General features: G+C 39.0%; 1 protein-coding gene across 4 annotated transcripts; it reads right to left on the bottom strand.

Annotated features, from left to right (window-relative positions):
* On the bottom strand, positions 1-27,060 carry LOC309683007 (zinc-regulated GTPase metalloprotein activator 1A-like). 4 transcript variants are annotated; one of them, XM_082497189.1, is made up of 16 exons: positions 26,951-27,060; positions 26,675-26,821; positions 24,780-24,866; positions 23,792-23,888; positions 22,598-22,689; positions 19,640-19,699; positions 18,563-18,600; positions 15,236-15,282; positions 14,394-14,480; positions 13,520-13,564; positions 12,581-12,637; positions 10,011-10,062; positions 3,668-3,736; positions 3,503-3,568; positions 1,221-1,350; positions 1-524 (listed from the first exon to the last, which is right to left on the bottom strand). In XM_082497189.1, the coding sequence occupies exons 2-16, from the start codon at positions 26,814-26,816 to the stop codon at positions 439-441; spliced, it is 1,155 nt and encodes a 384-aa protein (XP_082353315.1). In that variant the 5' UTR covers positions 26,817-26,821; positions 26,951-27,060; the 3' UTR covers positions 1-438. The 4 variants fall into 4 exon arrangements, with proteins under 4 accessions (XP_082353315.1, XP_082353316.1, XP_082353318.1 ...); XM_082497190.1 differs by lacking the exon at positions 19,640-19,699; XM_082497192.1 differs by lacking the exon at positions 1-524 and having other exon boundaries at positions 1,326-1,388.
* Positions 27,061-27,661: the final 601 nt, after the last annotated feature.

The raw sequence follows: 27,661 nt of genomic DNA, 5'->3' as shown, positions 1-27,661 counted from the left end.
AAGAGGTGGAAGACAGTTTAATCGTAAACACTAAATACTTTTTACTGCAATTACATCACTGGCAATAATCATTGTTGCTTCATTTCCCGTAGTAAAAGGGAGTTAGCTGGAGAAAGCCCTAAGCTTCAAACTTGTTTACCATATTCCTCCTGTAATACTTAATGTACAGCATAAACAACAGCCTATAGCCTATCTGCATTTCTGCACAAGTACGTGATATCACTGACATAACTTAAGCCAAATCCAAAATGGAAGAATTCTTTGTGTTTGATTCTAGCCCGTAAGAGCTAATCTTTAAGCAGCAAGTCAACTGGGATTCTTAAGAGGACTTCAGGGTTTAACAGCTGTGTAAACTGCAAGAGGAAAAAGAAACTACTACACTGCATGTCATTCAGTCTTTTCTGTCATAAAAAGCTTGCAGGGTTAGGCACAGACATTTCATTTTTCGTAGTTCGATGTCAACTGTTTCTCTGTCACAGTGGCTATGAATAGTTCTTTGATGATCTCCTTATCCAAGTTCCTGCCTGTAAAGAGAAATAAATTAGCTGACTATATTTTACAGTGTATTACAAAAAACTGCATGTGAGTAGCAACCTGCCAGTCTTCTCAGCAAAAAAAGTATTTATTATACTAATGACTGAAAATAGCACTATTAAAATTAAGCTGCATACGCTAACAAGACAACTTTAGATTTTACAAGCAACAACAAACTTCAAGCTGCACAAGAAAGGGAAAGATTGGGGGTTTTTGGTCATAAAAACACTTTGCAAAGCAGAGAGTAACAAGTAGCAAATAGAAACATACTTCAGCATTAAAAGCTTTTCAGAAACAAAACAGATTTTATACATTTTAATGGCTATAATCACCTTCCTTACAGTTACTGAATATTTTATCAAACATTCAAACCATTCCCACCACCATATTTATAATTATGGATTTTAAAAATAACATTAAATATGCCAACATAATTTATGAATACTTAGTACTGTATTTTATTTTATTTTAATGTCACTAAAAAGGGCAGTGTAGATTCCTCTGGAATATAAAACCGCAGGAGGACTTGATGGATAAACCTTTGACTGAAGGCTATACTGAACATACACACTGCTATTATTCTGGCCAGTTTAGGCCGGTTGCTTTTCACTGGACAAGTCACAGGACTGCCTGCTGAAAGAAAATCTTCTTGAAGTCAAACAAGGAGATAAATAATTGCCTCTTACCTATTAGGACCAGTCTATTTGTTCTCTTTTCGTCTTCTTTCCAGGCTACTGTAGTCTCTTCCAGATCATAGAGCTCATGGACACCTTGGACTATCACCTGATGAGATTTGCCTTGAATAGATACCAGTCCCTTATTGGAAAAATAACTGTTAGGATATATTAAAAAAACTTTAAAAATGAAATATGTAAGATACGAAAACACTTTGAAACTAGGCCAAGCAGTGAAAAATATTTCTGGCAACTATGCACCAGTTAGTCAAAATAACCATAGAATCCTAGAATGGTTTAGGTTGGAAGTAACCTTAAAGATCATTTAGTTCCACCACCCCCTGCCATGGGCAGGGACACCTCCCACTAGATCAGGTTGCTCAAAGCCCCATCCAGCCTGGCCTTGAACACTTCCAGGGATAGGGCCTCCACAACTTCCCTGGGCAACCTGCTCCAGTGTCTCACCACCCTCACAGTAAAGAATTTCTTCCTGATATCTAATCTAAATCTCCCCTCTTCCAGTTTGAAGCCATTACGCCTCGTCCTATCACTGTATGCCCTTTTAAAAAGTCCCTCTCCAGATTTCTTGTAGGCCCCCTTCAGATACTGGAAGGCTGCTCTAAGGTCTCCCCAGTACAACATAACCACATAACCGTGTAGTATAGCCTCTTCTACTCATAACATCTATTCTCACATCTCCTTATTTTGTTAAAGACTAATAATTACACTTTGCCATACTCTGCCTTCTGTTCCTCATTAGGTCAGCATCTAGCATGTTCAAGCAAAAATAAAATGTCATCAGCTACAATTGCCACTTTGAATATATATACAGTGTATGACGTATAAGTCCATGTAAGATTGATTGCCAGCAAAGACGATAAACAATAAGCAAAAATGTTTTATTTCAGATTATTCTGATTAAGCTCTCATGTTCAGCATATTCACTATTCTGAAACAGTACCTGTGAATATTGGAGAACAAACAAATGAGGTAATAAGACTAGCAACAGAATTAGAAGGGATTACTGTCAGAGTGAGCCCATTAACCCACATACCAAAAGTTGTATTAAAAGAGTGTTCATTGCTTCATGTAAAACTTTACAAAATATTTTAGTAGAACACATTCTGTAAAACATGTCTTACACTTCCCTAATGGAAAAAAAAAGTTCAAAATATTTCATGAGAAAAGGTCTGCATTTGACATATTAGTTGGAATTCTATGACTATTACTGCCAAAAGGATTATGACTGCAGGGAAGATATAAATAAACAAGCAACAAAGTTTGGAACCCATTCTATAATTACCTGTGGTTCGTTTGCTTTGGTGTATTTGTCTGCGACTGAGGGCGAGCCCACAGCTTATCACAGGCCTCAGGTCTCCTAAGGAATTACTTTGATTCCAATGCTCAATACAACAAAAATGTACTTATGCATAGCAGTACTGATTTCAGAGAGCTTAAGATGCATCAGTGGCTATTTGCTTCTATTTGTCAGGAAGGGGAAGACAAGGATATTTTCATTTTGTTGCTAGAAGAGCAAGAATGCAACCTTTTTCCAATGGTATGAAAATAATTATGTCGCTATTCATGACACACAAGTGTTCCCAGAAAACAAACCAGAGCACATTTTCTTGTGTTTCTTACAGCCTACTGAATGACAGACTTGATTCTTTGATGATTTACTTGGCTGCCTGGTATAAGGAAAGTGAAAATAAATCCTAAATTGTCACCTATACTCCTCTCAAAACCATGCAACTGAACAACATATGAAGTACCCATGAAAATGAATACTTATGGGCTACATCTTTAAAACTACAGTCTGATAATACTGTAAAAAAGTAAGTGTAGACCACAACTAGTATTGAGCTGCCATGTTATGCCAACTTCAACATCTGCATATTATGCCAACAATTACAATTACCGACAGCAATCTTTAGTATCCAATCTATAGCAGACATTAATGAGAGATGGATGGTACCTTTCAAAGCAATGGAGGTGAAAAATGAGAAAATGATTTAAATGTGTCCTGATTATTAACTCTGCCACTGATGTTTGGGACTGTACGTTTTCCCTCTCAATTCAAAACAAGTAGGATCGATGTTTGCTTCTCTGTCAGCTATCTCTTTTTGAGTTGTTCCACCAGTCAGCTGATGAACTGGCTCTACACGAAACAATGACAAACTGCTATTCTCCATTTTGTCTGCTCTGGTACAGTGGTCTGTAACTGACAGTACACTGCACTTTTTTAGACGTAAAAGAGGAAAAGCACAAAACAAAGTTGGGCATTTCTGACTAACCTTCAGTCTTATGATGTCCATGGTGCGCCCAGTCTTATCTTTCACATTCTTCTCCCACAGAAGATTCTATGGAAAGGAAAAATGTTTTCACAAACAGAATGGCACAAGATGATTTTCTATAAAAAGCCACAATGATTTTTCAGTTGACAGTGAACTACTACTTACCTGAATAAAGAGATTTAAGTTTTCCTCTTTTATATTTCCTGGAACTTCAAAAGTTACTGTAATTATACCCTGAAAATGGAAAGACCCACTTATTATTACCAAACTGAATAAACACTTAATTACATTAATTTCAAAGAGTGTTCTTTATAACTTGGCCTCATAAAAAAGCAACTATATGCTCATGTCAAATTAAAAAAAAAAAATCTCCATTTCTATTCTGCTCTAACTTGCTATATTATGCTCTACTTTTTGATTCTGTTTGGCTGTGCACTTAAGGGGTATACATAATACTTTGAATAGTTTAATGCCATCAGCTTCTACCGTGTAACTCTTTGCTGTAGTGGATGTTTGTTCTTAAAGAAAGCCTACGAATTTTAATTCTTATAGGCTGGTAAACTCAATCTTTCAAGTATGTTTTAAGAACATTATTTTCTTGGCACACTGATCTTTGTCACTATTTCTGATCTTCATCACAATTCTATCAGACAAAAATTAATTAACATTTTTTTCACCTATCCATACTTTCTGGTTATGAAAAGCTTTTTAAAAATAGATTATGTAGGAACAGATTCTGAAAATAAAAAAGTCTGAAGTGATGTTTCATTTAAAAAAAATGTAGTTTAAAATTAACTATTTATTACAAAATAAAGGAAATAATGTGTCTTAAACTCATTTTTGCCACTATAACCTCTCAATGGCATAGAAGAACATACTGATAATTCCTTTTTGTACAACCTAAAATTCTTTCAAATGATTACTGCTTTCAGATGACTAATTTAAGAAAAAAAATGGAATGGAATGGAATGGAATGGAATGGAATGGAATGGAATGGAATGGAATGGCCTATTTCAGTTGGAAGGGACCTACAATGATCCCCTAGCCCAACTGCCTGACCACTTCAGGGCTGACCAAAAGTTAAAGCACGTTGTTAAGGGCATTGTCCAAATGCCTCTCAAACACTGACAGGCTTGGGGCATTGAACACCCCTCCAGGAAGCCTCTTCCAGTGCTTGACCACCCTATCAGTAAAGAAATGCTTCCTCACATCCAGTCTAAACCTGCCCTGACACAGCTTTGAACCATTCCCACACGTCCTGTCGCTGGATCCCAGAGAGAAGAGATCAGCAGCTCCCTCTCCGCTCCCCCTCCTCAGGAAGCTATAGAGAGCAATGAGGTCACCACCCCTCAGCCTCCTTTCCTCCAAACTAGACAAGCCCAAAGTCCTCCGCTGCTCCTCACAGGACATGCCTTCCAGCCCTTTCACCAGCTTTGTTGCCCTCCTCTGGGTGTATTCAAGCACCTTCACATCCTTTTTAAACAGTGGAGCCCAGAGCTACACACAGTACTCCAGCTGAGGCTGCACCAATGCTGAATACAGTGGGATAATCCCCACTCTTGACCAGCTGGTTAAGCTGTGTTTGATGCACCTCAGGATGTGGTTTGCCCTCCTGGCTGCCAGGGCACACTGCGGGCTCACATTGAGCCTGCCATCACCCAGCACCCCCAGATCGCTCTCTGCAGGGTTGCTCTCCAGCCTCTACTCTCCCAATTTATACTTGTGCCTGGCACTTCAGGTGCAGAATCTGGCATTTCAACTTGTTAAATTTCATCCCATTAATCATTGCCCAAGGTTCCAATCTAGAACCCTCTGCAAGGCTTCCTATCCCTCAAGACAGTCAGCAGCACCTCCCAGTTTGGTATCATCTGCAAACTTGCAAATGGTGCATTCAACTCCTGCATCCAGACTGCTGATAAATATATTGAACAGAACTGGCCCTAGAATTGATTCCCTGGTGACCGGTTGCCAGCCACATGTAGCCCATTCACTACAACCCTTTGAACTCTGCCCTTCAGCCAGTTCTTCACCCAGCACACCATGAATCTCCTCATCCCACAGTTGGACAACTTGTCCAGAGGATGCTGTGAGGAACAGTACCAAAAGGCTTACTAAAATCCAGAAAAACTACATCTACTGTCTTTGCTCCATCCAGTAAGTGTGTGACCTTATCATAGAAGGACATCAAATTAGTTAAACAGGACTTTCCTTTTGTGAACCCATGTTGAATGTGCCTGATGACTGCATTATTCTTTAAATGCCTTTCAACAGTACCCAGTGTAACCTTCTCCATAATTTTTCCAGGAACTGAGGTTAGACTTACAGGTCTGCAGTTCCCTGGATTTTCCCCCATGTCCTTTTTGTAGATTGGAACAACATTGGCTAGCTTCCAGTCAGCAGGAACCTCCCCAGACCTTTGGTATATGACCAAGAGGGGTCCTGCAACAACATCCACTAGCTCCTTCAGTACCCTGGATGAATCTCACTAGGACCCATGGACTTGTGAACATTTCAGTTGATACAGCTGGCCCCTTACAATTCCAGTGTCCACAAATGGAAAGTCACTGTTCCCACACTCACGGTCTTCTGACTCCAGCCCAAGTCTACCAGTATTATTAAAGACTGAGGCAAAAATGCATTGAATGCCTCTGCCTTTTCTTCATCTCTATCAGTCAGATAACCACCTTCAACAAGTATTTGTCCAATGTTTTCTTTAGGCCTCTTCTTGCTATTAACATACTGAAAAGAGCCCTTCATGTTATCTGAATCAACTGTAATTGAACCTTGGCCTTTCGTGTCTTCTCCCTACATAAACGAACCACAGCTCTGTACTCTTCCTATGAAGCCTGACCTCACTTCCAAAGATCATACAATTTCTTTTTCCTCTTGAGCTCCACAAGGAGTTCCCTGTTCAGTCAAGCTGGTCTTCTGCCCCGCTTGCAACAAAAAAAGAAAAATTTGTATTTTTATCCAGTAGCTTAGAAAAATATTCTTTTCTTCTGATAAAGTTGCTATGATTAAATTTAATTTTCAGGTTAAAATAGATGTATAGAAAGCCTGCATTTTTCTTTTTGAACAGCAAATCTTGACTGTGAAGTCACTGGTCTTGAAAACAGCAAAAGGCAATTACATTCTCTTTTTGAAACTAAAGATTAGATATAAGCAACAAACAGCAAATCTAAATGTTTATCTAATGACTTAGTAAATTCACCGAAACAACTAAGAGGTTAACTAACTAATGGCTTTAAACTGGAAGAGGGCAGGTTCAGATTGAACATTAGGAAGAAGTTTTTCACTTTGAGGGTGGTAAGGCACTGGAACAGGTTGCCCAGAGAGGTTGTTGAGGCCCCATCCCTGGAGGTGTTCAAGGCCAGGCTGGATGTGGCCTTGGGCAACCTGGTCTAGTGAGAGGTGTCCCTGCCTATGGCAGGGGGGTTGGAACTCGATGATCTTCAAGGTCTTTTCCAACCTAAGCCATTCTATGATTCTATGAAGAGCTAACACTTTGAGCAGATTCAAAACAAGACAGACAAAAGTTCACCGTGCTCCACACATAGTGCAGTATTGCTTCTGTTGACCTTCCACATGAAGGTAATAAGCACGCTTTATCATCCCACAAGGATTTGCAGCCTACTGTGAGAAGTGTTCTGTTCTCATTCATGCCTCAACAAGCCATCTTAAACTGTGGGTGTTGAAGTAAATGGGGTTAGTAATAATGATTTCTCACCATTTTCCCCTGGTCAAATGGCTCCACGCTACAAAACCAACAAGAATTTCCTTAATAATACAAGCATGCTATAACTGTTGTAATATTCAGGAAGGCTTCTATTTAACTTCTTTTCTACTTTAGGGATCTATTCAGACTGCTATTGCTATAACTGAACATATTGAAGATGAACATAAATTTTAATTGAATAAAAAACTATGAACTTAAGATTCTGACTGCTATTATAGCTAAGCATGAAAGCGATTTTTATTTAAACTTTAGCTCCAAAAGGAGAATGTAATTGCCTCTGTTTTCAAGACTAGCAACTTCACATCAAGCAAAAGTAGGAAACTGGGATTTACTAGTGGAGGGGTATGCTGAGCTTGATCCTTCCTGTCCCACAAACAAGACCCCTGTGGAGGGACTAGGAAGAAGAGGCAATCAAGTGTGATCACTTCAGACTCCTGCTGTGTTTACAGGCAAGGGGTAAGGAACCCTGAAAAAGTTGAGGCCACAGACCAAAAGCTCTGACAGCTAGCCATTCACTATTGCCCCTCTGGTATCACCCAATAACCTGGTGGGACATCCTATTGATCAAGGAGCACCTCAAGTATCATACTGGGGGGAACATGCCAGAGGCAGGTGCGAGATCAGCCTCATGGCAAAGCATGACAAAATTGCAGTTGTGAAAGTGTCAGGAAGGGATATAAAATCTCTATGCTCCCTCCCACCCTACAAATTGAGACTTGGAAATGGGAAAGAAGTCCTTCAAAGATCTACACCTGGAAGCTAAGAAATAACAAGTTCATAAGAAAGGCCAGAGCTCAGATAATACGGTATGTGAAGCAAGCTCTTGGAAATTTAAGTCATCTGATACATCATCTTACTCCCCAACTGGGGAGTGCCCATGTTATATCAAATGAACACTGGTCACCACACATTTTGATTCTGGATGAAACTACAGCTGTTGGACTCAGAAACCAAGTGGATATCCAATAGTGGTGTCGCTCTGTGGTTGTACTGTTTAATTGTTTGCTTGAATATTTGCTTGTATGCTAAGGCATGCTAAGTAAATTGAACAGCCGAGTATCTTGGTTTGGTGTTTTGCAGGAACAAGGCCTCACCTTACCCTTACTAATCTACTACCCTTACTAATCTACACCAAAGGATGGAGCCTACAATGGAAACATGTAAATTCAAACCCTTATGATACTAACCCCATCATTTGCTTGGCAGGAGATGGAGGTTAAATACAACAATTTTTAACGTGTATATTCAGACTACTACAACGTTAACTTCTACAGTCTAACTCTCAGCGGCAAGGAGTGAAATGCATACTAGGTGTACATTCAGTTTCTGATGATATTAAGGGTAGAGTCTAACACCCATATATCTTCGTACAGGTCTTTATGTGTAAGCTTACAAGGCTTATGTAGCAGGGGGCTGCAGTGCTGAGGGGTGTGGGAAGAGGCCATCAGCTGCCCCGTGTGTCTCGCAACCTGTTCCAGCCAGCTCTGAAACCATACAACAATAAAAAAAAAAAACGTCCTACACATTTCAGGCAGAGAAAGGAAAAGAGCAGTGATGATGAACAGAAAAGCATAACACAAAACCCCTAATGTCCTATGCTACATGTGGCCTTGCTAGAAGAACTTGAACAGACTAAGTGCAACCCATAGAAAAAAAACAGAGAAAGTTGAGGAAAAGAGAAGGAGAGGTGTTCATGTAAGTGTTTGTTTAGTTGTTTTGCATTCATTTTATTCAGTAGTCAAATTGTTAATTATAAGTTTTTGTTGCCGGGCAATAAATTCAGTAATTCCCTGACTTAAGACTGTTCTGCTTTTAAGAAAGGTCTAAGCAGAAAAAGATACTGTGATCACAATATTTGGGGGGAAAAAAAGCGCGAATTAAAAGGGAGTCTTTCTAGTCAAACCTGTAGGGATGACAGACCAGACTCTTTCCCTGAATTCATCTTTGGCATTAGATATGCTGATCACAAAAAATACTATTTACTCAAATAAAAGCCACAAAGTCAGAAATGCTATTTGCAGTTGCATTATGCCAGCATCATTGTATTGCACTGAGAGAGAAGATTCTGCCCTGATATAAACACAAATTGGGTTGAGTATCAGGGAGGGGCAGGGGTGAGGAACACATTTTAGAGTTTATTTTGACATACGAAAAATAACATCAACAGAACTGTTTCTTTTTTTTAGCATACATGTGCTTACAGGATTGATACCAAGTTTATAGGCCAGAATCTACTGCACTGTTACAAGTTAAATCATTATTATTTCTTGTGAAAACAATGTGAAGCACTCATAGAACAGAAATCCACACATGCTTAACTACTCGGTGAAGTTTTATTACAGCTTTAAAGGATGCAAAGTCATGAATAACATCTCCCTGCTATCTACACACACAAACAACATCTGGACAGAAAATCTATAGGATAAAGACCAGCTACAAATTTAGGGCTTGATTCTGCAAATATTAAAAAAGAGAAGTGCTATTTGTCTGTTTCACTAACACACTCCATGTGAATCAATGGATGTGACTGTCTGGAGCTGTGGAAGCCTACAAGCTATTTTTCCTAGTAAGGCTTACTATATCTATTTGGAATCTACCTTCAACAAAGCACTTTCCTACATGTATTCAATGTAACCTTCCAAAGATCTTAAAACACATTACTCCCTAACAGAAACCTTCTGAAAAGATAACATGATTAGCATGCAATGCTTGCAATTACCCTGAACAACCTTATTGCTACAAAAAGACTGAAGCAGTAGTTTTGGTAATTACCTTATCTAGATGTGCATGTGTTGTCTTTACATGCTCAAGCTTTTTCTGCAAACTGAAAATAAGTAAAGTTAAATGTCGCACTTGAGTAGGATGGAAAAAATGTCATTAAAAAAATACATATGTTTAATTATATTGGTTTGGTCCAGTTAATGATTTGGTCTAGGACATTAGTTCTTTTAAAATGTAAACACAATTAGATTATGGAAGCGATTTGCAATATCTTTGTGATCTGAATGATTTGAAAAGCAAGAAGAAAAAAATGTATAAAGCTGTTACTTGTGAGAATGAAATCTGTAACACTAAGTGAAATACTGTATACCCAGCCTCCATTTCAACTCTGTTATACAGCTCATTCCTACTGTGGAGTGTGCCTGCAAATTTAAAATTGGTCCTCTCTATTTTATAAAAGAACTTGGGGATGTGTTTCATAAACCAAGATTCAGGATCTTACTGTACCATTTTGTGTGACAACATAAAATTTTACTGCAACTTTAGATTACACATCCACATCTGTCTTTAACCAAGACAGTGCAAGATTTCTTCAAATACTGTATCTGTACCAGAGAACATTCTGTCTTATGTCCAACATGCAGAAAAAAGAATACTGCATCAAAAGTCACTATGACGACAGCTCTGCTACTTCAGAGAAGACTGCACATAAAAATCTCTCCTCCTACTCTGATGATTGTAAACTTTAAGCAACCTTTAATGGTGGGGAAAAAGGTACTGACTGCTACTGAAGTAACATTTCACACTCCTACTTCTTGCACCTTCTTTGCTTTGGTGTGTTCTTCTCATACTGCATTCCACAGAAACCAGAAGTCCTGATGTGTTTCGCATCACTTCAGGGCACATATGGACTACAAGGTTCTACCAGTACAGCCATACCAATCAGATGCTTTATCTGTCTGCTATGCCAGCAGAAATCCTTACTGTAGTATGCAGTCAAAAGTACAATTTCATTAGCGTCCCGGTGTGTATTTGTGCTCAAATGGTGCTGGATGCAAAGGGTTTTTCTGCTACAGATGATAGGGCAGAAGCCACTGCTAATATTTTATGTAGGAATTTCTGTATCTATGATCTAGTACCAGGATAAGCAGTTTCACTGTACAGAGCTCAAATAAAATCAAAAGAAAGGGAACTTCATTTAAGCAGTCTAGAATTTTCTTGATGCTTTTAGAATTTGTCTTTAAATGCTGCAATTTTAAGGTGCTTCCTCTGTTTTAACACCAAATATTGAGAACCTCTGAAGGAACTATGAGATAAGAGAGAAGACTAGACCAAGGAAAGAAAAAAAAAATAATTTTTGTCAGCTCCTTAAGGACTTTCTCAGATTTGTAGAGCAGAGCAATTCTTAGTAAACATTCCAGAACGCCACCTAATATCACTGCTTATCAGATCTAACTGTGAATTGCCACTATCAAGAACGATCCTTTCTGATTCACACCTTCTTACTGCTTTCTCTCTGTTGCATGGCTCCAGGATGAGTCAGTTTAGCTAGCTGATCCATCATAAGAACTCAGGGCATGGGTTTATGACCTAATAGTTATCTATTGCTCATAAAGTATATATTGGCTTTCCTCCTCCCTTAGCTTTCTTTTGGATGCCTATTCTGATACCTCCCTGATGCTCCTATTTGCACAGATCGGACTGGTACATTCAAGGAGCTCAAAAGAAACAAACACTATGTTTCACATATCAGACAAAAGCCGGTGCCAGCAAAAAGAAAGGGCAGCAGAGAGTCAGGAAAACCAGGCTATCCTTTGGATAGTACTGCACCAGTTCACTGGGAAATCTCATGAGCACATCTCATCTACGAGAGGTTACTAGCTGCATCTTCTGCAATTTCTCCCACCTGAAGTGAACAGCGTGTGTCCAGCAGGAAAAATTAAGATGGTACTGCCCCCAATTGCATATTCCCTCCTTTCATTTGTGATTGCTCCAATACTCTTTGCTTAACAACTTCAGCACACAAAGTGAACAGAAAGTCACTCTCCCCTCACCTCCAATTTTACTTTTCCACCCATCTAGCATGCTGAAGCACACATTTGGCATTGAAAAAAACACCCAAACAAACAAAAAAAAAAGCACAAAAAACAAAATCCATGGACCGGAGTAACTAGAATTTGCAGTGGCTTCGTTTGTTGTGGAACCTCAGTCCCTCATTGTTTTCTGTGAAAAATAAGGACACTTTCAGTTCATCATGATGTCAAGTGAGAAAAAATTTTAAATCCTTTAAGAGAACCAGAAAAGAGTGTACAAATCTACTCTACTACTAGTATTAAAGCAAAACTCGTATTTTGGGGGAAAAAAAAGCCAACCAACTATGCACATTTTTGCTCATTTAACTTTACAAGGTCAAAAAAGCTTTTGTTGCACGCATTTCAAGTGGAAAAAATTCTCAGTCTTAAATGACCACTTATAAAGTAAGAATTTTAAACAAGTGACTAAACTAGAATTTCTAACAAACTCAGATGCAAATTTAAGCCAGGATTTGATTGTGTCTATTTCATGCATGTATTTATACAATGGACTTTACTTCTAATAAGACAGTGAAATCATCACCATACCTTATTCCAGATAAACTATCAAAAGCATGCAGGTCCAAGACATCTGAGAGATCAACTCTAAACAGAGGGAAGAAAGAAAGCTTTGGTTTTTTGCTATATTTAAATATTGTGTATACTTAAAAAATTATTTTTAAAATGGTTCACTGAAGTTTATGTTTGTTTTCCTGTCTATCATACTAACTAACGCCATTTGAATCTTTAGCCTTATTTTTGGATGTTGGTGGCTGGTCTTGTCTCCTGCAAGGAAACACTGTATTTATTTACACAGTAATATGTAAGCACAGAAACATAACTTTAAAAATACAGTAAAATACATGGTATTGCCAAGAAAAGGGATAAAATCCCTCATACTGGATGCCTGAATAATAACTGATTTTCCCTAAATGAGAAAAGTAACCTTGAAATTCTTCCCAGCGATTATTCTGCACCCTTAATACAGACTCTCCCAACACACACACAAACCCCTGGAATATATGTAGCTTATACTGACACACGGTTAGCAAATAAAATTGAAAGATGCTATAGGGCAAGTGCTACTATGAAGAGTTTCAGCTCTATTCATATTCAACTTAGAAAAAAAAGCAGGTTTTGAAAAAAAAATTAATGCCTAAGCTTTTGTAAAATACACTTCTAATGTAAATATGAAATATTTATGGTTATATTGCGAAGTCCAATAAAACCCACTAGTGATAAGCTCTGTAAAATAAGCTACATCTTAATAGTGATTTTTTTAAAAATACACGCTCAAGTGTAGGATGTAAACAGTAACAAAGAAAACTTAATTTTTACTTCTTTGAAAAAAATTATCAGTAAAATCAAGATTGAGTTAAATATTTCTAACTCAATAGTTTTACTTTAAGCAAGCTGATCTAACAGCATACTTAAATCCATCATGAAAGAAGAGTGATCTACTACCCAGTAATAGTGGCCATTTAATACCTTGATCTTTGTGTCTCTAGAATTTTAACAAGTCCATTTATTGACCTGAAATAAAATAGAAAAATCAGAAGTTAGATGAAAATGCAACCACAATATATTGCCTGAGCAAGTTAACCATGGAAAGCAGCATGAAAAATAGCACCACAGCAATAATCCCAACTCTGTTATCAGCTTGTTGAACAAACCAACAGACATCCCGGCAGACTTTGTTTTTGTGACTTTTTCATCTCCTAAGTAAGGGTTGCGGAACTTTATGAGTTCTGACAACAAAATACTACTGGTGAGAATAGCCATTTTCTATCCAAGACTCCTCATTATACACTCCGATGGGTCTAAGCATTTTTAATTTTAGAATTCAAACCACTAATAAAGTTGTAAAATATTTAAAAATTTTAATGTTTTGTTTTGGTTATCATAGTATTAACAGAAAAAGACGGGACAGGTCTTCGATCACTAATTTAATTTATACTATTGGTTCTTCTACACCCACGACAATTATTTGGGACTTCCTCTATATATCTTTGCATTTGATAGTGAACTCATACCTACTAGCAATTCTTTTTTCCCTGATGCTAATTCTGATAAATGGGAACAGCTGCCAAAAAATGTAAGAGCGTGAACAACTAAGACAAAGGCCTGTCATTAGTAGGTAGCTATCTTACCTAGACAGGCAAAATGCTAAGATTGTGTAAGCACCTGAAAGTATTGAAATGCCTTTAGAAACGGGTAGTCTCTTTTCCCTACTGAGCTAACAATTTGTGTCAATGTAACAGTGAGACCTAATTTCTGTATTAACAAGAATGAACTAACTATGTTTAAATAAAAACAACCTTTCAGCCAGTACAGTGTTACAGTTATGCCAAAAGTTTCATACCTGACAGATGTTCTGACTTTATTCAATTCTTCCCTTGAAACCAAATCCGTTTTATTGATGATTATTAGATCAGCTAAGCCAACCTGCCTACACATTAAGGAAAAAAAAAAGACAACATGAACAAACAAATACTTTTTCTGTAAGGCAGAAACAGCATCTTTCCCATAGCACCAAAAAAAATAGTATGAGCATTGTTAGTACAGAAAGGCAAGCATTAATCAAACTAGAACATCACGGAGTATGACTAAAGTACTACTGGCTTCTCCTTGACGTGCTCTTCCGTGCCATAAGAGTAGTCTACCAAGCTACAAATGCTTCCTAGTTTTGGGGTTTTGTTGTTGGTTTGTTTTGGGGTTTTTTTTAAATGTCATCTAATCTGAAGTGCTTGGTGACTTATGAACTTCACAAGCCCCTATTTATCTTGCATGTAGTCTTCATAAAGTCATACCTGCAGTCTCTTTGCTTTATGAAGATTTCTGTTGCTACAATTACCCTTAATCACTGTGGCTCCACATGTAGCAAAAAATATTTCTCTATCTCCAGTTCTACTTCGAGCATCTGATAGATCCTAGCATGGAATTCTTTCTTCCCCCCAACACAGGTGGTTCCCCTTCACTTATGTAAAATCCCATCCCTCTTAAAATATGTATTAGAAGTGTCAGATCTTGGCAAAAGGCAGCACAAAGTCACTTTTCTATTTTCTACTTTATTACACCGGCCAACCTTGGTTTAAAACCAAAGGAGGGGAAAAAAGCCTTATAAAAGAAAAAGAAGCCATTTTTAATTAACTATACAGTGCAGCTCCTAACTGTGACATATAAAATTAATTTATATATCCATACCGACACGCTTCATTGACAAGGCCTTCTGGCTTTTCTTCTGTCAAGTGCTAGAAAAAAATTAAAACAACTGGATTAAGCATTAAGCATTTAAATTACATTTAAATTCATTTGCAATTATAGGAAGTCAAAACCAATTCAGCCAATGTATGTTTTTCAACACAGTATTAAGGAAGATGGCATCTGGAATTTTTCTGTAAAATGATGTGAAAAAGTAAATTTGCACATTCACCATTAGAGAAGCTTATAATTTCTTGTATGAAAACTCTTAATGAATTTTATGATTAGAACATTAAAGAGTTGGAAAACTATTATATTTATTTTAACTGATTTTCAGATTTATGACGAAGTAAAAAAAGTCACCATGACATACAGTAACCATTGAAAAACATATCTGAAAAAATAAAAGTACACTAATTTTACTAATGAGTGTGAAGTCAACTAACTGTTAAAGATGGGTTAGGCTTGCAGTACAGGATTTCATATACATAACTGCATACTCCTTTTCTCTGAAAGATTTGACAAACTCTACTTTTATAATAAAAATTTGTAACTCTCTTTTTGGGTTTGTAAGAATAAACCATTTCTCCTTGGCAAGTCTGCCCAACATCAGTGGGCAGCCTATTCAAGCTGTACCTGGGGAGAAGAGTCAGTCAGCACTGACAAAAGCAGCAGTTTCTGTTCATGCTGCAAGAGTTTAGTATCATCTGCAGCTTTGTGCTCCACCTGTCTGCCCAAGCTAATGTCCTCACAGAAGAATTAGTGAAAGGGAAAAAAATGCCTGCCTCTAAAGCAGCAGCATAAAGTTTAGCAACAGAAAGCCTTACTTAATTTAAGCAGAGCAACAGACTATACTGAAGCAGCAAAGGTTCAGCTACAAATTATTTGCTGCCCACTCTGCCATGGAGACAGCAGTCTCCAGGACAGAAGCATCACAAACACCTGGAGCCAGCAAGACTTTAAATTGACGATGTAACATTAGTAAGAGCTCTCCACTTACACCTTACATCTCTGGGAAGTCCTGTGCATTCTTTTATCAGCTATAAATGTATGAGGAATATTACTTCTAAATTTGGTTTTAAAGACACAGGAATACTAAATGAAAGTGGAATTAATTGTCATGAGAAATACATAAATTAAAACGCCCTAGAAAACTATTTTTTCTTCAAGTTGAATTAGCAGGCATCTAACGTTATCTGACTTGAAAAACAAAAATAGATCATTGCATACTGTCAGTCTGTCAGCTTAAAAAAAAAAAACAAAACCTCAAAACTACTTCCTGATTGTGCACAACCTAAGCAGAGCATAGTGCCAGGATGACTGGGAGGGAACCTCTCCTCTGACCTTTTCTTGTAATCCTCTGTGTATTGATTCTATTGAATTAAATGTTGTCAGATTTGTTGCCCTGAAAAGAACAATGTCAGTAGTCCCAATGTCAAGTCCTGAAAGTAGAGAACTGTCACTTGAAGTTGTCCAACTGTTTGCCCTTGATTAAAAAAAAAAAAAAATGAGTATTTCAGATTGCTGGGTGACAAATGCATTAGAGTGATAACCCATGATATCAATTACCACTTCAGTTTCAATTTGGCTGACTGGTCGCAGGGTACTATTTGTCAGCTTTTCTTGTGATGGGTTGGTTCTCTGAAGCATGACACCCTTAAATTTCTGCCTATTATCTCAATGTCATTACTGGTATTGCTCTGAAAATTCTTTGAATCACAAGCAGCCGGTGAGGTCGAGCTTTTCAACCAGAGGAATTGCACAAGTTTGCAAGTACTTTGTAAAAAAGCAAAAGTTGTTTACTCGGCATATAACTGAGAAAGTCTGAAGTTTCTAATATTCTGAGTGGATGCCGGTTTTGTACAAGCTTACTGATCAAATAAGGTACAAGTTTTCAGTGAGCTGTCAAAGATAATAATGGAGAGAAAAACCGAATGTTTCAAAACATATTTGTGTAGTTTCTGACATATTACTTGAAAGTTTAAATACTAAAATTTTTAAACAATAATAATTTAGTGCTGCTGTGTGCAACACAAATATATTTACTTCAAGCCAATAAATCAGCATTGCATGAAGAGAAAGATAAACACAACATTTTTGCAAGTAATACTACCATCCAAATCAGTATGTGGGCACTCAGCTGAAAAGGGGGGTGACTTAAGAAATGCTGTGGTTTCTTGTGATAGTTGAACTGCTTTAAAAGTTGGTTCCTGCTTAAAAGGGCAAACCAGCTCAGTCCCTTCCCCTCTTTCTTCTACCAACTCCTCCACAAAAGCCCTTGCAAAACACGATGGCTTAACTCGCCAAACTGGCTTGCTATGGGATTAGATTAGTTCTGTCCTGGTGCAATACAAATTGATGAGAGGGCAGGACTGTCCCCTTTTGGTAAATCAGCTATTTGATCAGCTCAACTGAAATAAGAAACCCAAATAGTCCAAACAAAATAAAATCTTACAAAGAAGGGATCACTTCCTTAGTTTTTAATTGTCCTTCAGTTGTCTTAGCTTTTTGCAGCCATTGTAAAATATAGATATATTAAAAACATTTCCACAGCATGATGGGATGTTTATACCATGTAGGCATCCTTTCTTATGGTCACTTTTATTTTGAATCATGCAAAAACCATACCTAATCAAAGTAGTCACTTCCTAAATTAATAAGTTGCAAATAATTATTTTTATGACTACCTGTTACAAAAACAGTTGAACTATTTGATTTAATCACAATTTCTGCTGTTATCCAACCTCACTGTTCTATAGGTTTCTTCTTACATTACACTTTATATAGATTACTCTAATACCTGCTATTTTTGTCTGCTTCCATGTAATTAAGTAATCTTTTAATCTGACCTCTTACCTAGACACTTGGCTCTCTCATGTCTCCTCACCACAGTTGCTTTTACATTAGCACCTTTCCCAATTTGAGCCCTAACTCACTTGTTACCACACTGATAGCAGAGGTCTGTTCTTACTCCTCTCAAGTAACATGGAGCAAGGACACTCTGTAAGACACTGTTTTACAGTAATACAAATGCCTATTTGGGATACAATCAAGATTCCTGAGTGAAGTGATAGAAGGAATCAAGCATCTAGCAACCTGACAATTAGCAGACGTGCTGCTGTGCTGATAAGAATGCGAATTCCTACGAATATCAGTACTTCTTGTTCCCTTTCAAAATATAGTACTTATGTACCACAGCAACTGAAATGCATCCTCATCCATTCTAAGAATTCAAGTAATTGTAAAAATATAATTCATCCAAATGCACATTACTGCAATAGCTATACTAATGTTGCAGTTTTAAACCACATAACAAATCCAGTAACTTACCTGCAATCCATGCTTTGCGTCAACAACAGATACAATACCTAAAAGATAGTATTTAAATGGAATAGAAATGTGCTGAAAGCAGCTAACAATTTAACAACTTGTAAACTTCCTATACAATTACTGAAGCAACAGTATCATCACATTTACAACTGCTTATAATATTTCCAATGCTTCCAGTGTATCTGAACATTAGACTTGCCACCTAGTTTCTTGTTTGTTACTCATATCTGTAGTAAAAAAGCATCTGCCAAACCAGGTGAGAGAAATTCTCACAAGACGGATGCCTCTCCTTCTTCCACAACAGCAAATTGGCAGAGGTATGCTTTTACAGATTATTGAAACAAATTAAGGGGACTGACTGAGGTATACAATTATTCTGATTGTAAGTGACCAGGAATCTGCAATTCTCTGACAGAAACTCAGGAAGCTGTTTCCTATTCAACTGAATGTTTCCTTGGCTAGATGGGTATTTTATAGACAGTGTTAGTAGGATTTCAAGCCAAAAAGTAAGCTTTCTTCCTACATTAAAAAAAAAATAAATCAAAATTCAACATAGTCTTTAACCACATATAGTGATGACATATTACTGTAAACTCAGATTTCTAATGGAACACAGCAAATACTAGAGCTAACAAGAGTACAATAGGCAAAGGCGGCAGAAAACAAAAGCCAGGAGAGTCCAGATGTTGACAAGTTAAGAGTTCACAAAAAAGGAAACCATTTAGGAAACACGGTGGGGGTGTGGGTGGGGGTGGGGGTGTGTGTGGGGGGGTGTGTGTGTGTGTAATATTACTCCTAAATAGTATTTTATAACATCTAACTAATGACATTTTTTTCCCCCTTACACCACAATCAAGATATCTCTGTATCTGATCCCTTAGCAAAACATTACACAACTTTTGTTGGATTTAGCAAACTGAAAGCAAGTGGATGTCTGTGGTCAAATCTGGGGATGCGAGAACCATGATCATGTATTTCAAACATTTTCTGAAACCTTGCCTTAAATTATAAGGATGCATTACACTAAATCCAGATATGGAATGCCGATACATTGGAAAACAAGCTTGAATTTCTTACCATCAAGATAGATGTCACTTCCCAGCTCAGAATCAACCCAGAACATAGAGGCCACAGCTCCTAAGCAGTGCAGTACATTTAGTTGCAAAATTGGAATTTTTCAGTAAACTATCAATATTCAAACATTTCATAGAAAAAACTCTATTTGTAGTGCTGTACTTTAAACTCCACTCCTGCAAACTTGGAAAGCATCATACATGTCAAATACCTGATCACTCATTTGATCTAACAGCAGCTACCAAAGCATTAATACTTGTGTGCAAATCAACAACTATGACTACAAAAAGCATTAAAAAAAATCTTACAATTCCTGATTCACGTAAGTTGTCTAAATTGCCTTTACTCAGTAATATAAATTAGCTCTCATTACTGTACTTCAAGGCTCCCTCATTTCTTAAAAAATCCGTACTCCCTCTCTTCACCTTTCAGCCACTGTTTCTAGGTCATGGCTCACACACACACACACACAAAAAAAAGGAAATAAAACAGTGAAAGAAAAATGGAATTGGCACACTGCGGAGAAATCAGCTCCATCCTAGGGACCTTCTCTTCTTCACTGGCTACTATAAACTCTGCTATGCAGTTTCTTACATCATAAATCTACAGGATGAAGAAAGCCAAGAATAACCATATACAGAGAAGAATGTTCTCCTTAATTATCTCAGGTCTGCTTTAGATAATTTTAAGATAGATCGAGTTAAGAAATATCTAATGCAGGTTCAATTTGCAAACAGATATTGTACTGGAAAGGACGTTTACAAGGGTAAATCACACCTGATCAAGCAGTGAAGGCCATACCTGGCCTTATGTGAAAAAACTACTGTATCTGTGGACAAGGGAGAGCACTCCATGCCATTTACAGCACCTCCAGCAAATTTTTCAACACTGCCTTACCAGTCTGAATAGAAAGACAACTAAGTAAAACCCATTGGATAGTTAAGCTCTAAAAGTTGCAGTTAATGGGCCTGAAAAGTCAGTAGTAAGCAGGGTACTGCACAGGTCTACCCTGGGTTCTGTCCTGTATCTTTACCAGGAACCCAGGAGGGGATGTAAGACATGCCTGTCAAGTTTGCAGAGAACACCAAATTTGGAAAGGAACAGCTGATATACCTAAAGGCAGCTCTATCTTTCAGAGGAAGGAAGGAATGGCCATCAAGAACCTGATGAAATTCATCAAGAAAAAAGGTTAATACACTTAAGAACAAAGACTACCTGGCAATGACACAGGCTAGGGACACACTGGCTGGGGAGCAGGTCTACGGAGAAGTCCCTGAGGGTCCTGGTAGACAGCAAGCCGAGCAAGCAGTGTGCCCTGGGAGCAGAGAAGGCGAAAAGAACCCAGGCTGTTGGAACAGAAGCATGGCTGAGGGAGGTTATTCTCTTCTATTTAGCACTTTCAAGCCCACATATGGCTAGCACTTCCAGCATGGGGATTCCCCGTACAGGAAAGACATTAATAAACTGCAAGTTCAGCGTAGGATCACCAAGACTGTTGAAGCCAGAGTACTGGCCCTACGAGGAAAGGTGGGCAAAAGTTTTTTTCACCCTGGAAAAGGTAAAGCTTCTGGGGAACCTAATGGCAAGCCTCCCTGGTACCTACACATAAGTCACTACTGGGACCACGTTCTATCAAGGGCTTGGAATCTGTAACCTGATCACTGTGTACTACAGATGGCCTAGGAGTATGCTACTCCTGCTTTCTGCTAAAATGGCCCTGTAAAACAGATTCTAGCAACTGTAGGATGTGCTGTATATTTATTTTTTAAAAAAATTAATCATAGCTTGTTATGAAACAAACCAATTTGAACATATATCAGTGCCACAATATGGACAGGAGAAGCTGACAGCAATGACGTCCTTCTTTTTTTCAATTATAGTTCCTTAGTTACTAGCAAGCTGTCTGAGTATTAAGTGCCTCAGAAAAAAAAATATCAGTAATCAAACCCATTCTAATACCTAAAACTGTACATCCGAAGTGATAAGATGCAGTCCTTCAAACATCACTCTGTATCAACACCAAATACCTGTCAGTTGTTCACAGTGCTTACTCATGCAAGATATAGCAAGGGCCACAACATCTAATGGTTTTCTGGTATCTATTGATTTTTCTTCCAAAAAGCTTAATAGTTTTCCAATTTGACTCAAACAGAATTTGTGTGTAACAGAGGCCAAATCAATGTCCTTTCTTTTAAAGAAAATTACTTTACCATGACAACTATTTAGCTTTGAGCTGGAAAGTGTCAGTCTCCTAAGTGGGAAACAACTGAATTTCTCCTAAGAATTTTCTTGACTCTCAATCAACAACACATCTCAATAGATGGTTCAGAGAAAAAAGGTTTTAGATATCTATTACCAACATAAGCTCAAATTTAAACACTTTTTTATAATAGATATCACTAAAGAGCACACAAGGATTTTGCGAGATCTATTATTGTTCTGTACCTACCAGAAGAATGTATTAGTCTGTTTCACAGCATATTTTATGACTTCACAAAATACAAGGCCTGTCACCACCAATGTAACAATATGTCCTGGTTTGAGGTAAAACAGGACCAGTTTTGTTCATTAACTTTATTTTTTTTTCATCAGATGCTAGTAATTTACTTTAGAAGGAGCAATGTAGAACAACAAGAGCCTACTGAAAACTATTAGTTTCAGAGCATGCTTCTCTTCTCTAAGCCCAGTGTCTTCTGTTGATAGAAATATATTTTAACTGGACTTCTGTTAAGCTTTCAAGTCAAATTAGAACAAGTTCAAAAAAAAAGCCGAAACGCCCAACCAAATCCCTGCTTCTGCACCTTACTTAATTCAGTTTTAGTCTATAAAGCAATCAAAGCATGTGCCTGACAACTCACCACTTTGTATTACATTTTGCACAGTGAACTGACTGGTGAGCAAACAAGCACTTCATAACAATGATAATTATTCTGTTTTAATGAAAACCGTAACATGAACTACCTGGATCTGCCAAACCAGTTGTTTCTAACAATATATAGTCAAATTTTCCTCTCCTTTGCATCAGGTTCTCAATAGCCTTCACACCATTGTCCCTGTAAGAAGAAACAATTAAACCTGAGAACAGAGAAAACAAGCTAGAACATGTATAGGCATATATCTTCTGACGCAGAACACAGTGTCATCGAAGCAAAGCCTAAGCCAGGACTTACAGTCAACAATGAAAATTCAGTCAAACTGCTCCTCTAACATTAGGCAAATTGTAGTTTTCTGTTTCATTTTAGTCTGAAAATAGTATTTGCCCACTCCTAATAGGCATAATAAAGGTAATTTAAATGAAGATTTGTTTTCAAACACTGAAAACCCTGTGAAAGACAGTAGGGTTGTGTAAATACGTAACAATTTGGTTCGGCAGCTGACATTACAAAAAGAAAGTAGGGTGTGGAGGAACTGATTCATGTTCTCCTGCCCTTCCACTTCACCTACAGCAAAATTAAGACATGTCATTTACTTAAACCTCAACCAATGAAGTCAGCCTGAAGCAGAAACATATGGCACTTTATATAAGAAAACAATGTATATAATACACAGCAGCAATGGCAGCTGTCCTTACATCCCAGTATTAAGGCATAGTACCAGTTCTTCCAAATTTTCAGGACAACCAGGCCATTACAAACTTAGCACAAGCAATCCAGCATTCAAACAAACAGGGTAAAACATGTCAAAGAAACAAATACACTCCTGGTTTTAATGTGACCACTGGCTTACAATCTGGAAGACTGTGTTTCATTAGGTCACCAAAAGTGTTAACCAACATACAGAGAGAGAAACACAGACTAAGTATTTAATGTGGAAATTAGGAAACTAGAGTCCTAGTTCCAGCCTCCCTGAATCTTTAGCTCTCTCTATAAAAGCATATAATACTAACAGAAGAGGGAGAGCTCCCCACCCTACAGTACTCCAACAGTGTGTAAGTTGGTATCTAGATTATTTTTCTGAGAGACACCAAGTCCAAATCCTGCAAGGCAGCAAACAGAAATAAATTTTCATGTCCCAAATTCCAATTCTTGTTTTATCTGACAAAAGAAGTCTCAATCAATACTACCATCAGTTTTAGGAATCAAATCCAGACGTCTTCTCCTTTCCTCAGTTCCGCCAAAACCCACTGTAAGAACTTGTACAACAGTTCTTCCTTACTTTACTGAACAGCACAGGCAGCCATTTCTGAGCTCCAGCCATTCTTCATAGAGTTCTCCCCCTTGACTGATTGCCAGGGATTTCTCCAAAGCACTTCCTGGAAATCAAAGTAGTACCATAATTTTAATCTAAAAATTTACATAACAATGCCTGCAAAAGAGATATGAAAGATTCAAGTTAGCATGCATTTTTACCCTTGGATTTTATTTTTTTCGTCTGAGACCATGTTTCTGACATGTTCTTTAGAAATTAGGATTTTCCATTTTATGAGAAATTTAGAAGTCAAAGTCAAGTTGGTTCTACAAAGACCAAAACCCAGAGGATGAAAGTACAGCATAAGTGCCACAAACTTTGCTAAAAGAAAGGGAAGTCAGCCTCTACCTCCTATCAAATAAAGGCTCCGTCCATACATTTTATTTTAGGCCCCACGATCTGAAAAGTGGCATGCATCTTTGTTGATGAAAACAAATGAACAAAAAACCAACACCACCACCACGGTGCAAACTGTAAGTAATGCCAACTATGGTAAGGGTATCAAATTATAGCCACAACAGTTAAAAATCCTGAGACGGAAAGCAAAGAGTTCAAAGAACCACAGACACCAAGCACAAATCTTCCCATTTTCTCAGTCTAGTATAATTCATGATCTGTAAGTGCCTGAAGGGAAAGGAAAGAAAATATTATCTACCAACACGTCATTTTAATCTCCATTTGCTTGAAACTGAGCAAATGGACAAATGGAGGTATAGCACTTCTCACAGGGTGATATATTAATTTACTTGACTCTGAGGACCTGAATTTATGTACAAAAGAGATTAATGCATAGTATTATTTTATTGAACACCAGCCAAGACTTTTTGCCCTTCTGAAGACTGAGGTATGTCAATAATTTCAGTAATGGATTTAAAACTACAACGTTCATGATTTCCATCAATTTTATATAGTTGTCATTTTACAGCCAAAAAAATGTTTCTGCAGGTTTACATACCTTCTCCAAACTCATTCAGAATAACTGCTATTCTTTTATTATGCTGTTCTGTCAGTATGTAATTTAGAAGAGTTGTTTTCCCAGCTCCTAGAACACAGACCATATTTCTATTAAAATGTTTTTTAAAAGCTTAAATTTCTAAATAAAAAGCAAATGTATGCACACTTCAAATAAATCTGATCTCCTGAAATATGAGTTTTCATTCTTGTATCCTGCATTCTGTTATAACACTGTAAAAATTAATTTGTAGAAATATTTGATGCCATGGAACCATCAGCACATTAAACCTCAGCTTTAAAAGACCCAGTTTTCCATTCAGTAAGTGTCAGTGCTTGATAAACTTAGACGTCCCCTACCAGCTGGGCAGTCTTTTCCTAGAAAACTCATTTTTATGTTTCTCTTAACAAGAGGTGCACTTATTCCTCTCCCTCCTAATGCTCTTTCTGACCAGCTCTTTTGTTGTCAGCAATCACTGTTGAGCTAATAACTGCCATAAGATGAGACATTATTAAGCAAGGTGTTCACAGCTTCTGTGGTACCACAACACTAACAGCTTCATCCCATGCACAGGATCATAGCTAGGAGAATTTGGTAAAGCAACCTTCCTTCCCCGCCCTTAGGGGTTTTTGAGACAGTATGATGCAGTACAAAGTTACAACTTTTAGAACGGTGTTGACAATACTAAATTTAACCTGATCTTTACTGTATACAACTATATTTGAAGCTCCCAGTAACTGTGTGATTTAAGAGAGGGAAGCCAAATCCCACATTTGTAAGATTATAATTCAGTCTGCATTTAACCGAGGCAAATATGTTACACTATTCTGACATTAAGTGGCAAAAAGCGATTTGTCAAACATGACCAGAATAAATCAAGCCCTGAAAACAACCTAGTAAAAGCAGCAACAGGAGTTGCAGCACAGCTGCTTAAAATTTTTCTGCAAATCTAACTAGAATAGAACCGCATTTGCCAAGACCTGTAGGAGGACACTGAGCTGAAAATGCACTCAAGACTCCTTTCTGCCATGTCCTCAGGCTCTCACTTACCAACCCAACTTGCAGGCAGGGAGGCTCCTGCCAGACCTGCTGGGGCACTTCAGCCCAGCCCTGGCCACTGGGAACACGAGGCACCACAGATGAGACTGACAGATGCTCTCCCCCACCTCTCTTCAAAGGGAGAGGCAGAGGATGGAGAAAGAGACAAGTTTAGAAGGAACTAAATTAAAGGAATTTCAATGAAATATTAATAATAAAATAAAAAGAAAATAATGAAATAAATACAAAAACGTATCAAGCTCCCAAGATGACAGTCACGTCACCAGCTGGCACTGGGGAAGTCCCAGACTGGACTCAGTGACAGACAGGAACTGGATTCCAGATCTGCATTCAGGATCGAGATCAAAGGCAGACAGAGTCCTCCTCGGACGTCGGCCATTGCAGAAAGAGGCTGACCCTTTGATCCCTCAGCTTTTATACTGAGCATGAGGCAGATGGGATGGAATACCCTGTTGGTCAGTTTTGGCTCACCTGTCCTGTCCGCTCCTCCCTGCAGGTGCGACCCTTCTACGTTTTTCCACTTCCGATCCTCCAACGGGGCAAATAACAAAGTTATCTGGCCTTGGGTGTTACAGTGCATACCATTCCTTGGCATCAACTATAAACGTAGGTCTTACCACTCTGAGAGCAAACACTGTCTGCACAACATGCTGTTGATTTCAGTACTTAGAAGAGGCCCAGCTAAGAAGCAAAGTTACTGAACAAAATCGGTCCTGTTTTACCTCAAAGCAGGACACCAGCCTCTCACTTAGGGGTTTCCCGACGCCAACAAACTACAGCCCGCAGGCCTGCCGGACAGCTCTTCCCAGCGCCGCGGAGCGCGGCAGGCCGCTCCTCACCTAGGTAGCCCGTGATGATGGTCACGGGGATCTTCCTGCTGGGGCTGGACTCGGTCTCCTCCGCGCCGCCGGCGTCTATCGGAACCAGGTCGGGGCAGTCCTCGTCCTCCATGACAGCGCGGGCCCCTGCAGCTGGGCGCATCCCGGCTAGGGACGGGGGAGAAGCACGGGGCGGGCGATGCGGCGCTGCCGGCCAGGGGGGCTCCGCTGTCCCCTTCAGCCGCTTTCCCGCGCTCCCCCTCCAATTGCCGCCCGCTTTCCCCAGCCGCCACTCACCTGCGCCTACGCCCGCCCCACGCCACGCAACGCCACGCTGCCCACGCCACGGGCCCGCCGTGGAATACGGCGGACGCGCACCCGGCGCGGCGCGGCAGAGCCCACCCCTGCGCGCCGCACCTCCCCGTGGCGCATGCGCCGTGGCCCTCAGGCCGCCCGCCCGGCGGGCCCCGCCGCGCAGGCGCAGCAGGAGGGCGAGGCGGGGCGGGCCGGGGACGAGGGGCGTGGCCGAGCGCGGCGCGCGGGCGGGCCGTTAGCAGTTCCGTTAACGGCCGGCGGCTGGACGGGGGGAGGTGGGAGGTAGTGGTTGTGTGTTGTTCGTTGGACGCGGCTTCACGGGGTGGCGGTGTCCTGTCCGCTACTCCGCAGACCCGTCTCAGGAAGGGAAACGTCGCTTCTGAGCTACGGCGAACGCTGAAGGAGACGGCCCGGCCTGGTCGGCAAACCTTGTGTGGGGTGGATGTGGTGTCTTTTACTTATAATCAAATAAAATTAAGCTACAAATCGAATGTTAGCTTTCTCTGTTTTCCATTAGATAATTGTGAGGAAGCATGTACGTGAATAAGACATACCCTATGGTTAATTTTAACCGTGGTGGTGTGAACTCCCTACCTTTTTGCAGACCGTAGCTTTAGCAAATCTAATACATCTTCCATTTTTTCATGTCAAAAGGTGTAAATGTAATAGTATTGGGGGGGGATGGAGATTTAC

This window comes from Vanellus vanellus (genome assembly GCF_965231255.1).
Source record: "Vanellus vanellus genome assembly, chromosome: Z".
NCBI lineage: Eukaryota > Metazoa > Chordata > Aves > Charadriiformes > Charadriidae > Vanellus > Vanellus vanellus.
The sequence above is the reverse complement of the archived record's forward strand: the minus strand, read 5'-3'. Positions and strand labels throughout refer to the sequence as shown.